An 18,862-nucleotide genomic window follows, 5' to 3' on the forward strand; every position below is an offset into this window, starting at 1 on the left:
TCTACTTTGGAGAGAAGGGCGCATGATCGCTAGCTACTTCCATTATCTTTACCTGAACTTGCCACTATTTTGCAGGAAGAATAGTGTACGATTCCCTTGAAAACTATACACGACTTGTATTTATCCATTCCGAGATGTCTGGAAGCTGTTTTGAATGCCAACGGATTTCATACACCGTTTTAAGTTTGCTAATGTGTGGTATTTTTGTCCAACACTTATAGTTAAGTATAAGGTCGCCTCATGATGAGAACGTGCTCACTAAACAACCGCTGTTTCCAGAATAGCAAAATGTTTTATGTCAGTAAAATGTCTTCATTCATCTTTCGTTAAATAATGAACACGTACGCACTAGCTAAACGGCGTACTCCTGCTCTGTCTTTGCGGAGGTCTAATTTTTTTTGTTGTGTTTACTTCATATTGCTCAAGTATATTTTAGTATTTTTTTTATATCTTCACACTTCTTTCCCGACATTATATAAGTACTATTGATTTTGTGGCAGATATTTGATGTTCATTACCGAAGATTAAAAGTATTTATTTTAGATCAGATAACACACATTTCCAGAATATTTCGTCCGCATCACAGCCCAGGTGAATTGCAAACTCTTTCAAGCGAAAATCTGAATATTCAACAGTGGGTCTCAGAGATATGATGAACAAACTCGGTCATCAAAGAGGTAAAGGCGCACAGAAGAAATTCTACAAATGGTTCTGACGCTGAGAAACGGTGCAAAACAATACGATAAAATCATTGTTAGAAATGTTTATTCCAAGTTCTTTGGATAATTAGTCGTTTGCAAACATTAAAAAAAAGTTACAACTGCTAAATATCCTAGGTTTAGTGACAGGCGACACATACGATGGGCATCGAGTTCCCGTACCGGTACGGTGATAGGAAATTGCAGTTTTCTTACGAAAGAAACTGCTTGCAGTGCGCTTCCGCTGCGCCTATGGAATTAGGGACAGTGTTCAGGTGTGTAATAGCCACATCAGGACGGACTGACGGGAGAGTGTTCACAAAGGACGACAGCGCGAATACTTGGGTACTGATTTCCCTTGTAGAATAGCGAAACAAAAATGCTGGAAGCAGAAATCCTTCAAATCTTGCCATAAAAACTCTTTTTATAAAAGTCTATGAATCTGTTTTTGGGCTGAAATCTTCAAATATTTTTCGATATCTGTGAATGAAACTGAAAGGAACCTCAATATACACCAACGGAAAACAATTGCAACAACAAAAAATAATTCATGTAGAGTCATTAAATTTCGGAGATGCATTTGTCTATGTATCATATTTAAGTGATTAACATTGCTAGATCACAGGTTAATGCAAGTGCGAGATAAGCGATCGCAAATGTGTATAGTACATTAATAACGGGTGCAACCGCCAGAATGTTGAATGCAAGTATGCAACCGGGCATACATTGTGTTGTACAGGTGGCGGATGTCCCATGCTACTTGCACTTGGTCGGTCAATACAGTCACGGTTATTGCTGTCTGTGGATGACGCTGGAGTTGTCCGATTCTGTCCCATATGTGCTCGACCGGAGACGGATCTGGCGATTGAGCAGGCCAAGGCAACATATCCGTAGTCTGTATAACATATTGGGTTACAGCAGCGGCTTGTAGGCGAGCGTTGTCCTATTGGAAAGAAACCTCTGGGATGCAGTTCGCCGGCCGTAGTGGCCGTACGGTTCTAGGCGCTACAGTCTGGAACCGCCAGACCGCTACGGTCGCAGGTTCGAATCCTGCCTCGGGCATGGATGTGTGTGATGTCCTTAGGGGACTGATGACCTCAGTAGTTAAGTCTCATAGTGCTCAGAGCCATTTGAACCATTTTTGATGCAGTTCATGAATGGCAACGCAACTGGTCAAAACACTAGACTGACGTACAAATTTGCAGTTAGGGTGCGAGGGATAACCACAGGAGAGCTCCTGCTATCAGATGAAATCACACCCGAGACCATAACTCCAGGTGTAGGTCCAGTGTGTCTAGCACGCAGACGGATTGGCTGCAGACCACCTCCTTCTCACCAACACACGGCCATCACTGCCACCAAGACAAAACCAACTTTCATCAGAAAATCCAATAGACCTCCAACCTGCTCTCCAATCATCTCATTGTGGTGCCAGCTGCTGCTTAAATTGCTGCTGTAGATGCAGTGCGATGCACCATAGCCATACGCACAACACGGTGGCCTTCCCTCTCGGCAGTGCCACGTGGCTGCCGGGAGCCCGGTCTTCTTGCGACCGTACATTCTCGTGAGAACTTTTGCCAGCAATCATGCACAGAAGTAACATCCAGTTTCTGGTGGCCATATTATACGACCTCGTTCAAATCCAAGTAGGTGTTGGTAATGGCGTCTTTGTCGCCTTAAAGGCATTCTTGACTAACATTAACTCACCACGTCCAATCTCAAAGCTAGCTAACTAACTCTCACTGGCGTTACAGCGTGTAGTTAAAGCAAACCTGATTTGCATCCTCATAGTGGCGCTACTAGCGCCACTCCTATGCGAATAATTTGAATAGACATCTTTTGTGAGCCTACCAACTTTCGTTTATGTCGCACAACTCCTTCGTATTGTTGCGACTTTTTTCCGTCAGTATTTGTGTCCAGTCACATTAATGTGACAACCGCCTATCTTCGATGTCAACATGCACTATCCAGTCACAGAGGGCAGATGGCAGCACTAGCTGTGGAGGGTATATAAATTGTTTCACTGGGATGTGGAAAACAGTTTTTGTTCTGATGCGGAAAGGGAGTGATTTTTCTCACGCCCAAAAGACTGTGATCATTGGTTTTCGGACCAAGGATGGAACCATTTCCGAAATGGCTAAGTTTGTAAACTGTTCACTCGCCGCCGTAGTTGAAGCTTCTTGCGCATAGAAAATTGGTGGTGGTTGTTAGTGTTTAACGTCCCGTCGGCAACGAGGTCATTAGAGACGGAGCGCAAGCTCGGGTTAGGGAAGGAAATCGGCCGTGCCCTTTCAAAGGAGCCATCCCGGCATTTGCCTGAAACGATTTAGGGAAATCACGGAAAACCTAAATCAGGATGGCCGGAGACGGGATTGAACCGTCGTCCTCCCGAATGCGAGTCCAGTGTTCTAACCACTGCGCCACCTCGCTCGGTCATGGAAAAATGGCGCTATCCAAAACTGGCGCTGAGGCAACAGTGGTGCTCCACGGTTCATGCTGACAGGAGCAAACCACGGCTCTGGATATGTGTAGTGTGAATAGACGTGCAACTGTTGAGCAACTGACCATGCAAAGGAACAAGGGGCTACCGACTGTGTCATTTCAATAACTGTTCAGCGAAGGTTGCTGCATATGGTCTTCTTCAGCAGGCGCCTTGTTTATGCACCCATTCTGACTGCTTTTCATCGGCGACGAAGGCTGTAATTTGCACACCAGTACCACAACTGGGCGGATGAATCACATTATATGCTACATTGGATAGATGTCTTTGGCATGAAACGTCTAAAAGCAAGAATCATGCAACAGTCTTCGTCTGGCCATGTTCTCACGACATTCCCTGGGTGATATCATCATTTTGGAAGGCACAGTGGGTCAACACAAGTATGCCTCTACCCTTGGGAGGGGGGGGGGGGGGGGGGCGCTATGTCCACCCCTACATGCAGTTTGTTTTTCCTCTGCACAATAGCATCTACCAGCAGGACAATACAAAATGTCACACAGTTTGCAGTGTACATGCATGGTTTGAAGAGCACCAGGATCAATTAACCATACTTCCCTGGCCAACAAACTCCCTGGATCTACACCCAGCTGAGAATCCGTGACACCACCTCGATGAGACTGTTTGTGCCATGGATCCTCAACCGAAAGACCTAGGCAGCTGGCCATACTGCTGGAGTCAGCATAGCTACATATCCTTGTTGGTAACCTCAAGAACCTTCCTGACTGTCTTGCTGCATGTCTTGCAGCGGTCTGCGCTGGAACAGGTGGTTATTCAGGCTTTTGACAGATGGTCACATTCGTGTGACAAGACATTTATATATGGAGATTTGCAATGGCCGGACATTGCATACTGCGTCATCTGTGAGCAAATGTCAGTCATCTTTCCTCATAAAAAGCACTGAAAACAGCATATTCTGTGTAGACGTTTTTTTCTGTTCAGAATTTAAAATCATGTTATGGTATCACTGCTAAGAGAACACACTACCATTTACAGTGAAAATGGAGAGGGAGAGACAGAGATGGGAAAGAGGTAGACACAGAGAGGGAGAGAGAGAGAGAGAGAGAGAGAGAGAGAGAGAGAGAGAGAGAGAGAGAGAGAGAGAGAGAGAGAGATTGTGTTTTTCTTGAGGGGAGAGGGATGTATCTAAATATATGTGAGGAATCTCTTTTCTCTCAGAAATGGCTAATTTTTAATCTGATGGATTGTTTTGTAAAACTGAGGCACAGCCACAATTACAAGGTAGTACTGGTAACTGTTACCATAAAGTTTTATTTTTAACTCGAATATTTTTGTTTTGGTAAGTGTTAAGAATCATGCTGACCATTGTAAGGAACTAAAATGAAGTTTCTAGGTAATACATATAGGCTCCACTAGTCTGTTTGTAAATTATATTCTGCAAACATTTTTATACTCAGGACACAAATATTTTAAAAATAAAAACAGTTTTTTACCCAGATGACAATCACCTTTTCTGTCATATATTCTGTTTTAGTCCCTGTGACATAGGAATTACTAACTCACATCTATAGGTCATTTAAAAAAATTGTAGTGGTCAGCATGTACTGGTAGCAAGCAATACTTACAAAATATTTGTGACATGAATATAAAATATCTCATTCTGCAACATTACAATTTATCATGCAAATGACCCCTGGAATATGAAACTAACTGGAACATTAAATGTACTGTGGTTTGTAACAATTAAATATGTGCAATAGTTGACATATTTTAAGAACCACTGAACTGCAGTAAATAATTAATGATTAAAAATTGTTTATATTTAATACACAGAGGAATTTCAGTCATTGGCTGGAATTGGGCATTGATCTAAATCAATGGGGAAAAATGAAAGTTTTTCCCAAATTGAGGTTTGAACCCAGGTCTTCTGCTTACTAGGCAGGTGTTCTGACCACTAACAACGGAAACTCCCCATAACCCCCCCCCCCCCCCCCCCCTCAGATTTAGTGTTAAAATGGCCCAGTGGATAGCCCATTAAAAATGAACACAGATAAAGCATGATAAATGGCCCAGTGGATAGCCCATTAAAAATGAACACAGATAAAGAATGATAACATGAGAAGCTGTAATGAACTGTGAAAAAAGAAACAAAATAGTAACAGTGAATGGTCCAAGCTCAAGATGTGAAACATCAAGCAATTTAGAAGAATCACAGCATCGTGGTTGTGTGATTGCAGTGTTGGAATGCAAAGTGGGGGATCTTGTTGAGACCTCCCTCGTGCCCCATTATTTTCTCTCAAAAGTATGAACTTTCCGTCCAGTCATTGACATGTCTGTTATCCTTCTGTAGTCTTGGCAATTGTCATACTATACATTGATTATAGAATATGAGTCATGTGGTAATAATATATTATCACTGCAAGTAAATGTGATGAATAGTGAGAGCAGGCAAGAATGCTGCATAGACCTCTCACAGAAATGAAAACAACAAATAAACAAATGTGAATTATGTTAAGAATTAAAGAGTCAAAACTTGGAAAATGGAATACAGGGGTCATAGCATGTGGTACTTGTGGGGAACAAATAGGAGGTACCTACAGTAGGAGGTGTCTTTCTTACACTTCGCTGTTGCAGGTGGACATCACACCTTAGCACAGACACAAATCTGAATAGTGGACAGATGCATTAGTGACCAGGTCTACAGTTCATAATTTAGTGAGAATAAAATTAGGCAGGAGGGAGATTCGAACACAGATTTTCCCCTTCACAGTCGACAACGTGAACACATAACCATTACTGTGCAGCTCCTCAAATATGGTCGATGTTGGCCTTCTTGAGTATGAACCGTCCACTATTTCTATTTGGTTCTTTTTTCACAGTTCATTGCAACTTCTACCTGTTTATGTGCTTGATCTGTGTTCAGTTTTTGATGGGCTATCCACTGGGCCATCTTACCACTAAAACTAAGTGGGGTGCTATGGGGAGTTTCCCTTGTAAGCCATCTGGATATACAGGTCATCACAGCGGCAGGGACTATCCTAGCACTCTTCCTGTCAGATCCAAATTCTCAGCTTAACCACACACTACTAATGTTGTGACCCTAGCCAACTATTCTCATTACTCTCGGCATTTCACCGATTCCCGTAAGGGTTCAAGCCTGGTGTGCATATACACTGAAGAAATCATTGGCTACCCTCGTCTTAATTATATATATGTGGTGTCTGTTGTTTCAGACATGTGCAAAAAAACAGACACCATTGGGGTTGATCGAGCAGCCACTATGAATTAAGACATAAGGGAATTAAAGACATTGGCTGCAAGTGGGCATTGATTTAAATCAATGGGGAAAGCTGAAAATTTGTGTCGGACTGGGATTCCAACCTACGTCTCCTGCTTACCCAGAAGATGCTCTTACCCAGAAGATGCTCTGACCACTAATCCATCTGGTCACAGGAGCCATCACAACTGCAGGGACTACCCTAACACTCCTCCCATCAGATCCAAATTCTCGACTTAACCACAAACTACTAATTTACTGCCCCTAGCCCATTATCCTCATTACTTGCGATATGTTCACCAATTCCCTTGAGTGTTAGCCTGGTGTGCATCCACACTGAAGGTATCATTGGCTGTCCTTGCCTAATCAATGGGGAGAGTTGAAAGTTGGTGCTGGACCAGGATGGAGACCCAGGTCTCCTGCTTTCTAGGCAGATGCTATATGCTCTGGCCACTAAGACACACACACACACACACACACACACACACACACACACACACACACACACACACACACACACACAGATATAAGGCGAGGCCTAATAAGTAGGAGACCTGGGTTCAACCGGACTGGCACAAATTTTCAACTTTCCCCATTAATTTAAATCAGTGCCCACTTGGAACCAGTGTCTGTAGTTCCTTCGTGTCATAATTCATAGTGGTTGCTGGATAAAAAATGGTGTATGTTCTCTCAGACATGTCTGAAAGAACAGACACCACACATATTTACATTTAAAGCATTACTTGAGTGTGTATTCAGAAATAATATACTTAATGATATTTTTTTAGCAATTGCTATTGTATGTGATATGTATTTTGCACTGGTATATATAATATTTAATTACTGTGACATGGGAGCATCTTGCAACCTATCACACCAGCAGCACACTCACAGTAATGTAGTAGGACTAGCAACATCAGAACTTGTGGCTTATGTATTTTCCTAAAATGTCATTGACTTGAACTTTGGAAATACAGGACTTACCTTTAACAATGCACATATCAATACAGCTGCATTCCTTCATGATTATGAGCATTATAAGTGTAACAGGGGCAGGCTAAAACAGAAATCAGGAAGCATATGGTGTATGTTATGATAATTTGTTGAATATCTGCAATATGACAAAGAACAATTAAGAACAGTGAATGAATTTTTTGTATTATAATAACTCCATTGTAGATTTATTGTTATGAGATATATATCGTATATATATTTATCATCTTACACCTTGATCAGTTATGGATTTTATGTATGTTACATGGGCACATATGAAGAATAGGTGTCAAGAAATTAACTGTCATCTAAGTTTCAGGTGTTCTCTAATTTACATTTCTTTTCCATATCCCCAAATAGCGAAAATTATGAAAAAAATGTTGTGAAAATCATCAGTATATCCTTAATATATTTGAGTTCCATGCAATTCTCGACATATATTCTTGAGACTGTGTTTAATGTGCAATTTTGTATAAATCTTATTGTTTGTGATGTGCAAGGTAAAAATTATTGAACCACTTCATGGTTTGAACCCAATAGCTACTTGGTTATGTTACCAGTTATCAGTTCCATATATAGGTTACTTCAGTACACAACTTTCACGTAGCATATCCCTAGAACTTGAGCCACTTCAGAGGTTGAATCCAACAGCTACTTGGTTATGTAGTTATGTTACCAGTTATCATTTCTATACATATGTTATTTTAGTACACAACTTTCACATACCATATCCCTAGAGCTGAACAGTCTTTACTTGTCAGTTATTTTTACCTACCTTGAGATGGTTGTTATGTGTTTCATATGGGTCTATTATTCAATCAGTCAAGAAATTACATGCAGATATGTCCAGTCTTTTAATAACTCTGCCTGAGAAGAAAAAGATTAAATATCTCCTGCAGGTTGGGAGTAGAATACTTGGTAGGTTACTGTAGAAGTATTTCTGTTTTCAGATCACTTGCAGATCTTGTGCCAGAACTGGGAGGCCAACCAATTAGGAACCTAGTTATAACAACCTGGAGATCAGGTTCGACTTTCTTGGGGGATGTTCTGAACAGTCACCCTGGAAACTTCTACCATTATGAACCACTTCTTGATTACGACATTGTTCGGATCAGAGAAGAGCCCTCAGCGAGTGAAGCTGTAAGAATACTGAAGGCCTTGCTCAATTGTAACTACACAGGCCTAGGTATGTAAACTCTTTCTGTTTGCTGCTTATTAAACTGTATATTTAAATACATTGTGTAAATAACTTTAAAATATAAATAATTAATTGTTTGAACTTCACACGAGTCATTTAACACTATAGTGCCTTATGTACAACAAACTAACTTTCAAATATTGAAATTTGTCCTGTGGTCATTTTTAAATTTATGTAGCAGATTTTGTGAGTTCAAACTGATTTTATTTTATGAAAGATTATCTTTTAAAACTGCTGAAATCTTTATATTGAGATATAAAATGTAATTGTCCAGCAGATTATCATTTTTTCACCTACTTACAAAACTGATCTCATTTTGTGAACTATAATTCTGTACCGCTGTGTGCCACTTAATTTTTATCTACAGTGGTTTTCATAGTTCGAAAATTACATAAGCACAGACCTTAATTAGGACAATAAAAGATGCAGGATACCAGTTGTACAGACATTAGTATAACAGTGAATAGACATACATTAATTTAGAATACTGGGGCGAGTAAATAGTTATGTTTTGGTTTTTGTTTTTCTGGTTTGTGTTTTTGTTTGTCCTTTTGATAATTATGCAGTATTTTTGTGTTTAAGACATATTTGAATGCTAACAATTGGATACATACAATTACTAGTATTAAATATAATAACAGAAATTTAAGAATTGTGAACAACTATAATAGCCTGGCTCATTCAGTAGTCACACTTTCTACATCTTCACAAATATCTTTTGCATGTACTCAGTTTTATTATGATGACCCACCATTGTGATTTCACTTTTTATATGATTAACTTCCGGAATGTTGGAACTCTGTAATTGTCCACCTACACTGTAAAAATATAACCCCCTGTTAGTACATGTCATTGTTTTTTGTTGAATGCCAACACTGTCTGTGGTTCTGTACTTCTACCATTTCAAAAAAAAAAAAAAAAAAAAAAAAAAAATGGACAGTGATTTGTATTCTTTGCAGATAAACCTGAAGATGTGTCTGTACTGATGTGAAACTAATAGTTGCAGATAAAGTGCATTTTTATGGCTATGCAGGTTTTGGAAACACCTCACCATTCTTGACTTTTTTAATTTTTATGATAATTTAAATGGTTATTGAGTGAGAGAATAATCTTTTTATACATCAAGCTGTGTCTTATCTCACATCCTCCTCCTGAACAGGGAATCACAATGTTTAAGGCACTTTATTCGTATTCAGCAGAAGCAAACATGAAATGTTGTTGTGTACAAAAGAAACAATAAGTTTACTGTTAAATTTAACTATTTATTTTTATTCCATTATGTATTTAAGAGGTTTAAACCTCCATCACCAGGTCAATTTATGTGGATGGATGTGGCATGTATGTGTTGTGTTACAACTTTTGGGTAACTTGTGACACTATCTAGAAACACACACACACACACACACACACACACACACACACACACACACACACACACACACACACACACACACACACCAGCAGTAACCACTCAGCTGCATGTCATTAAACTCCATGTTAATAACGAAAGTATCAACATTTTACATATTACATATATTCAACCCAAAGGCAAGAAACGAGACATCCTTAAACTACTCAAAGTATATAAACATGATACAAAACAGTCTGTTTCCATTCTAAATGACAAAAAAATATTGTGGTCTTTAAACTGGACAGAAAACAATCTAGTTAGTTAGTTGGTTGGTTGGTTCCATATTCCATGGATCATTTTGCATCATAAATCGTAATGATATGGAGTGAGTCATTTTACTCGTGGACATATTTCTGTTCATTTATGCAACCATATATCTTAACCCTGCTTTAATACTTGCTCCAAAGGAAATGAGTTGCTAAAATGAGTACAGCTGAACTGGCATTCAGCCGAAATCAGTTGTTTTGGTTGTGGTGACAGATTGATCTGTAGTGTAGTCCCATTTCTAAGTTAGATTGAAAGGAGATCATTTGGTTGTGAGTTGGTGAGGCCATGAATGTTGATGCCAAACAAAGGTTGTGGTAGCAGATTGGTCTCTAGTATATTTAATCAGTCAATTTTAGCCTACTATCAGTTATACCATACTCATTTTAGTCGTTCATCAGAATAATGTTTTTCTTTGCTGTATGTTCCATATGTATTAGATTCTAGATGCCTCTCTGTTCCATTCATTGTTTAAAAAGATAGCTGTATGTGATGTAATGTGACAGCAAAGGGAGCCTGTGACCACTGGAGGCCCTTCAACTTCCACATTTATATTTTCATCCACCCTTTCAAAGACTTCCCAAAAAGTATGGACAAGATGGCATCGGGTATGCAAATATCAGTAAAGTGTTCTGTGGAGAAGCCAGTTATACACAATTTAAAGTGCATAAACTGTCAAAATAGTGTTTACAGTGGTATTTGTTTATGCTCTTTCACACATCTATGGATCCACAAATTGTGCATGAAGAATATACAAGTGATAAACCTACATTGTGAATGTGGCTTTGTTCAGTGCAATGGACAAGATAGTGCAATCAAAAAGTATAATGCCGGTACTGAAGAATTCGTCTCAGATGCGCTGCAAGAAGAACTCGTAACAGCTAAAAACTATATTAAAGGTATTGAATCACTAATGAATAGACTGAGTGTCGATATAAATTCTTCATGTATGGAAAATGAACAAAGCGCTATTTACAACATCTGTAGGGAAACAGTTTGCACCGGACAAAGTGCTTCAGTATATGCTACAAATATGACAAACACGTTTCAACTCCTTGTGCACAAGAAACATGCACAAAAGAAGACTGAAATTGCAAACAGGTCAAGTATTTTAAGTGATGTAGCTGTGCCTCCCAAAGTTTCAAAACAGAAGCAAACAAATAGTAGCCTATACATAGCAATTCTAAAGGCATTAGAAGTGTAGTAAATGGCTTAAAACTTGATTTATGGCCAGAAAGACAAAACAAGTTACTGAGAGAAGGAGCAACAAAACCAAAAATTTGCATTTTCTCTGATAGCCATGGGCGAGATTTGGCCACTTTTCTTAAGAATAAGTAATTGGAGTTTTTAGTTACAGGAACTGTAAAACCCGGGGCTCCCCTCCAGGAAATACTTAAAGACTATAATCCACACCCAAATGATGTCAGTGTAGTTATTGCTGGAGCTAATAATGTATATAAAATTGAGTCAAAAAATGCAGTCAGAGCATTGTGCTAAACGTTGGAATGAATTTCGCAACAAAAAACGACCGTAGTTAGCATTCTATACAGTCATGACGTAATAAAAAGTTCATTTGTAAATACTGAACTAAGTTTCACAAACAGAAAGTTTTGAAAAATCTGTAAAACATTCAAACATGTCACGTTTTTAGACATTAGCTCCAAAGAAAGAAGCTACTTTACTCGCCATGGAATGCACAGAAACCGCCAAGGGAAACATGTACTTGCTAATGCATTATTAACAGAAACATCCAAACTATATGAAAACACCACACCACCAAACTCACTAAAAACACCTGCGCCTAATGAAAATTTACTATTGGGTTTAAAAGAAACAGCTGCGTGAAAAAATTTACATGCAATAAATGAAGAAGCAGATAGGAAAACATCACCCACGAAAGCAAAAGAAACTGATGGTGAATTATTACACAGGCAATATTTGGATACTGCTATTCAAACAACAGCTCAACAAGAAAAGTCTACAAGATTGTAACATACTCCTACTAAATCATATTCATCATTGGAGAGTCTCGTCTTCTGGGAGTACAGCTTCAAACAGCAAGATCTCAATATCTCCAAGAAGATTGTCAAGAAAATTTAAGAAAAAAGTGTCAGCTAATAATGAAGATTTTGTATGGTCAAGTCACCTCTCTTGCAAGAGGATGCAGCAGACATAAATCTTCCTCACATAGAAGAATGTGATAACCTTAACATATACTGTCACAATATACAAGGACTGAGAAATAAAGTAAGTGAACTTGAAAATCTTAAGAGTGATACTAATGTTCTGTCAGGCATGCACTTACTGTGTATTAGTGAACACTGGCTAAAAGAGTCAGTATTACCTTATCAGTATATTCAAAATTTCAGATTAGTTCACCACTTTTCTAAGAAAAATTACAAAGGTGGTGGAACTTGTATCTACATAAGAACTAGCATTAGCTGTGAACCTTTCCATCCCTGTGAGGTGTATTCCTAAGACAAAGACACTGAAATATTACTTGCCAACCGAAATATGTATATAATATGTATGTATAGATCACCCTGTGGTAAATTTTCTGTCTTCCTCAGAAACTTTGCTCTGTTGCTAGAAAAAGCATGTCACAATAAATAAAAAAATATAATACCATAATATGTGTTGATCTAAACATAGATTTCCTTGAAGAATCTGCTCAAAAGTTGTAATTAGTAAATTTAATGGTGTCATTCAACTTATATATGAAAGTTATATGTCTAATGAGATTAAACAGCTGTCTTGATCAGGTTCCTACTAACAGTGATTGCACTGTAAAAATTATAGATGTTGGTTTTTCGAATCACAGTGCAATAACAATGCATTTTAATCCACCACTCAGTGTACTCCCAACAGGAAAACAGTTTTTAAGTGCAGAAGATGACAATACAAACAGGCAGGACACCCAATTTCTTGCACTTACCATCAGTAATACTCTAAATTGGAAACGACATATTGAGGCACTGTCACAAAAGCTTAATAAAGCCTGTTATCTATTGAGATCATTGAAAGACATAGCCAGTATAGATACCTTGAAGCTGATGTACCATGCCATGTTTGAGTCTGTCTTGAGCTATGGCCTAATGTTTTGGGGAACTAGCTCTGATCCTCTCGTAATGTACAAAAACAGGTGGTAAGAATAATGAAATGTAAAAAAAGAACAGAACACTGTAAACCACTGTTTCAATAGTTAAAAACCTGTCACTGTTATGCCTCTATATAATGAAACTAGCTTGTTTTACAGTACAGCACTTGGAATCGCTCAACAGAAATGCAGACCACCATACATGGCACTAGAAATAAAACGTAATTACAAATTGTAGCTCACAACACACAATTACATGTGAATGTGGTTAAGTGTAGGGCATTAAAATCTACAACCACCTGCCAACAGACATAAAAACAAGCAAAAACCCAAAAATAATGAGAATTAAATAAAAGGAATTACTACAAAATCACTGTTTCTGTTCCATAAATGAATTTCTTGAAACAAAATTTTAAGTACTTGTAATAAGCTGTTTATTCACTTGCAGAAATTTCTGCTTAGGAAGATAATTTAATTATTATATCTTATTTATATTCTGTCTGTATCTCATACATGTATTCTGCTATATGAAGTATGTACCACAAAACTTTAATTACCTGTAATAAGATGTCTACTCACTTGTAGGTATTTCTACTTAGAAAGACACTTTAATTATTTATGTTATTCATATTCTGTCTGTATCTTTTATATGTATTCTGCTATGTGTAGTATGTACCACCACTGTCGTCTCTCACCACACACCACCTTTTTTATATTTTGTCTATGTATCCTATATTTATTCTGCTATGTGAGTTATGTACCACTACTGTCATCATACACCATCTTATCATAATTTTCAAATTGAATTGTCCTCTATCATAATATGCTTTGCTGTACAAATTGTACGATCTACAGGGCTAATAAATAAATAAATAAATAAATAAATAAATAAAAAACTATGAGCCTTGTACTGAAAGAAAGTCTTCACACAACTCTTACATGTCATATTAACCCACATGAATCCACCAGATGATGGAGGTTTAAACCTCTGAAACTCATTAGTGAATTAAATAAATTGTGATCAGTAACAGTAAACTTGTTGTTTCATTTGGTTCGATATTCACTCCTGTCAGTGTTATAATCAGTGTCATATCACTATTCTTGAAGTCATAGGGTATATATCCCAAATTCATACAAATAAGCTCACCTGATGATGAAGGTTTAAATATCCAAAACACACCATGGAAATAAATAAACAGTTATTGATAACAGTAAATTCATTGTATCATTTGATATAAGTAACAGTCACAGTAAAGCCTTAACAAAAATGTTCACATTTAAAATCACTGTATTGTTGACCTAAATATTTCATCATAACTGTATCTCAGGCTTTGCGAAAAATTTCTGACCATCTTGATATGGATATTTTTGCTTCCTCCAAACCCTGTCATGTGAATACTATGATAGCTGTTGCAATGATTGAATGTCATCAATTTTCCCTCTTTCAGCATGTTTCCTCATGCACTTTCTTGGCATGCATCTGCTGAAAAAAGAAAAACTGCCAACACTAAAACTTGCTAAATAAAATTAATTTTTTTCCATGTTAGTTGGCAGAACCTCAGATTGTTTATCCTTAATGGCAGTAAGAATATTTTATCTGTGGCTTGAATATTATGTTTATATGCTGATAATAAGTGATACTGAAATGTTATTGTGTTGAGATACTGAGGTATTTCAGTGTATCAACATCTCGTGCATCACATAAATAAATAAAAACATAGGAAAAAAATCTTTATAGGTCACAGTTTACAAACTGTTTTAACTTTAAAAAATATTCCTCCTTAAGCAATGCAGTGAAACTCTATGTATAATTTCAGATCACTACCTCGAATACGGAAAATATCATGTGTGGTTATTTACCCACAATACTCGGCTGTGGGAGCAATGTCAGCAGCACCCTTCATTGTGCTGGCTGCCAGAATTCCTAAACCCATTCTGTCGACTCTTCCCATTTCAGAGCATGAAGACTGTACGACTAAAGTTAAGCCTTGCTGAACGCCTTCTTGCTGACAAAAGGTGAGTTCTAGCATATTCTTATAAATCTGTTTGTTTTTAATGCCATTAGTTATTGTATGGTCATTTTAAGAATATTTGATAAAAGGCAGTGTAGGCAACACATTACAGTTAATTTTGATAATTTACAGTAACATTAAAAGTTTTTCTGTAGAGACCATATGACCTTCTCCAAATAATCATCTGAAAACATATATTGCTTTGCTTGTTCTAAAACTTCTTAGGTAGCAATCCTAAACAAGCTTCTTTTAGATTATCAGTCATATATGACTGCAATTGGCAGCTGGGTATTTCTTTCTGTCTTTTTTTTTTTAAGTAAGGATTTCCCCAAAGATGAATTTAGAGGAAACATACACTAAGTAGCTCAGAAAATGGTATACAGTGATGGATATTCATGATCAAATGATAAATAACATTCTGTTGTCTTTTATAGTCTTTGCCTTTCAGGCTTTGATGAGAGAGTGAAACTGTTAATCAGCATGCCAATTAGGAATAATAGATTTCCACATATGTTATTCCTCAGGTTCTTTTTTATCAGCATTGTTACTATTCACTGAACAGAATGTCTGGTGATTCAGGTTTTATTAAGTAGTGACATCATGTAGAATAGTAACTTCTTTATGATAAATTTCAGTGCTCACATGTCACAAGACATGAGCTAGTACCTTTGTTCATTAGGTGGCTTATAGGACTTACTTCATGACTATTAAGTTCCCATATAACTGAAAATAGGAATTGCATTACCTCTTGGTCAATTTTCTCCATCAACACTTCCAAAACTGTCTATAAAGTATAGTCATTTGTGGGGAGAAAAGTGAAAGATAGAATAAATTATTAATAAAGGTCAAAATAAATGTATAAACAGCAAAGACAAAAGAGAAAAATAATGATAATGTGAGACAAGTAGGATAACAGCTACAGTTACCATGTAATACAGAGAAAACATGTAGGCAGACTGTTGTCAACTCTATTGTCATGTAGGCTTGCATCAGTTGCTTCTAAAAGATTTTTACAATAACAGATTATTAACTTAACTACATCAATGTTGTCCACTTCAACAATTGTTTTAACTGTATACTAAGTTTGCATGAAAGTCGGTAGTTTGTTACTCCTCATGATTCCGCATTTCTGAACATGAAGTTCTGTAATTACAGTGTTTGCCATCTACTTTACTTTTATGTGCCATGCTTCAGATGTACCAACATTTACTTTGTTTCATCTTATGTTAAATATAGGTGTTACTAAACAGGTAACATGAAAAGCCTTTTATATTTCAAATTTTATAAGGGTATTACATCTGCACTAATGAGGAAAAACCTTCATGCTGCAGGAACTTCACTAATGATATCAGTACCAGTTGTACGTAGGTTCTCAGAGCACAATAACTGTTTTAAATTAATACAGTAGCTTAAATCTAAGTGTGTGAGTCTTCTTTTTCTATTTTTATTTCAGTTTTCTTCACATTTCTGGAACTCTGAATGTGAGAGATGCAAAAAGAAATGCTTATTAAATCTGAGTGAGATGACTTTTAGTCCATGTGCCTTAATCTCAGGATAAAAAAATGAAGGTCCTGAAGAGCCACATGTGAGAAAATTATGTTATATAATTTAGAACCATGAAAAGGTGTGAGTGAGCACTTAATTTTTAATTTATAATATAAATTCATTGATGAACAGATTTTTTTTTTAAAAAAAAGAGGGGGAGATAAATAATAGAAAACCCAGCTATTACATTAAGAGATGTATTAAATAATTTATTTATTGAAGTAAAATAATGATCTGTTAGCTTTCTGTGGTTTCAAAACAGGTGCAGCTTACACAAAGTAACTTGGTTAATGCTGTTAATATTGGTAGTGCATGTTTTTGAGTTGAAGCATTGTATTTGTTCTCTCTTAGATGGATGCAATAATGAAGTATATATTTGAGTTCATCCATGTGAAGACCTTTTTCCATTCTTAAGAAAGACAGTGACTGCAATTTAACATATCTAGGTAATTCTATGGTCTACCAGGGATTTTCTAAATGGTCTTGGCAGAAGTTCCTGGTTTCTGAACCATAGACTTTTATATTTTGAAATGTTACTCCTGTCTTTTCTAAGAAAATTAAATGTTAAAAAATCTTACACATCGCTATAGCATTGAAAGTAAATATGGTATTTGCTTATCTTTAGGTATAAATGAATTCTGCTTCAGAAGAAAAAACTAGTAAGTAAGGGAAAAGAAGGCACAGAAAAACATTGATTGACAACCAACAGAGGGAAATATCTCTACCACTGACATATTACAAAAATTAAAAGTATAGAAGTGGACACCATTTCCTTTCTCCAAATCATCACCAATAAGCATACTTTATGCAGATAACAACAAGGGATGTAAATCTGAATATAAATCAAGAACTACTGGTTTTGCACACATATTCAGTTCACTGGATTAGGCCTTGCCTGTGACCTCAACTGCTACTTAAAATCATACAGACTATCAACATTAAAACTAGACACCTTCTTTGCTTTTATCAAAGGCAATTCATACAGATGTTTCATATAATAATTTTAATTTGTAAGATATTTATACACCACTTGCGAGTACAAAGCAGGTGTTGTAGTTCCAGTCAAAGATGAAAGTGTTTGTGTGTAAATTCTGATTGTCAAAGGCCTTTTGGGCACACAACAAATTTTGTTATGTCTGTCTGATGCATACAAAAATAAATCAGAAGGGTTTTCTGACAAGTGAACAGGCCACATACGGATGCCTATGTGAGAAGCACTGCAAGATTTAGTCCAAACACTCATAGCAATTGTCCCTGTGATTTCTTGATAGTCACTGCAGATGTGAGTAACACCAGGAACTGCACCTGAATTCAAAAGGCATGCCTGTCAAAATCATTGAGATACATGGCAACAGTACATTTACTCCTGCAAATTTTTTGCTTAAAATTGTAGTTTTGATGATATTTTTCATCACCTTTCCCTCTGAAAACTTGGCACCATTGCAAAGTTGTGGATTTATGTTTCACAGAAATGATGGGCATGTCAGTTTTTAATATTAAAATATGTGGTGACACCCCTTACAAATCAAGTGAATTCAAGAATTCAGTTGGATAAGTAACAACTTAGTTTTGATTCATTACAGTATTAATGGGCTGATATGTTGTCACTTTGCTTGGTATCTCATTGTGAATATTGAGCTTGATGGCATTGTTGCCATTGTTTTTAGCCTCTTAATATATCACATACAGTGAGCCACTCATAATTATTTTGTTAATACAGTGTGATATTTGGAAAATTTTGTGAACGAACTCATGTGTGCTTCTTGTAATTTTACAGAAGTTTGTTGGCAATGTGCAAAATTGTGTGGATTCATCAATTGCCATTTTCCCATACCCAATATCAACAAATATTGTACAAAACAATCAGCAGATGCACCATGTTGTAGTCATACATGTATATTGGTCTTCA

At 36.9% G+C, this 18,862-nt stretch overlaps 1 protein-coding gene across 5 annotated transcripts in view; it reads left to right on the top strand.

The window, feature by feature from the left end:
* Positions 1 to 18,862, top strand: part of LOC126297991 (carbohydrate sulfotransferase 5-like) — a 712,441-nt gene that overhangs the window by 643,049 nt on the left and 50,530 nt on the right. For all 5 annotated transcript variants that reach the window (XM_049989306.1, XM_049989308.1, XM_049989304.1 and 2 more), the window contains 2 exons: positions 8,377 to 8,612; positions 15,214 to 15,412. In XM_049989306.1, coding sequence (XP_049845263.1) covers positions 8,377 to 8,612; positions 15,214 to 15,412 — 435 coding nt within the window. The remainder of the gene's footprint in view (positions 1 to 8,376; positions 8,613 to 15,213; positions 15,413 to 18,862) is intronic.

The sequence above is a fragment of the Schistocerca gregaria genome, chromosome X (genome assembly GCF_023897955.1).
Source record: "Schistocerca gregaria isolate iqSchGreg1 chromosome X, iqSchGreg1.2, whole genome shotgun sequence".
NCBI classification, from domain to species: domain Eukaryota; kingdom Metazoa; phylum Arthropoda; class Insecta; order Orthoptera; family Acrididae; genus Schistocerca; species Schistocerca gregaria.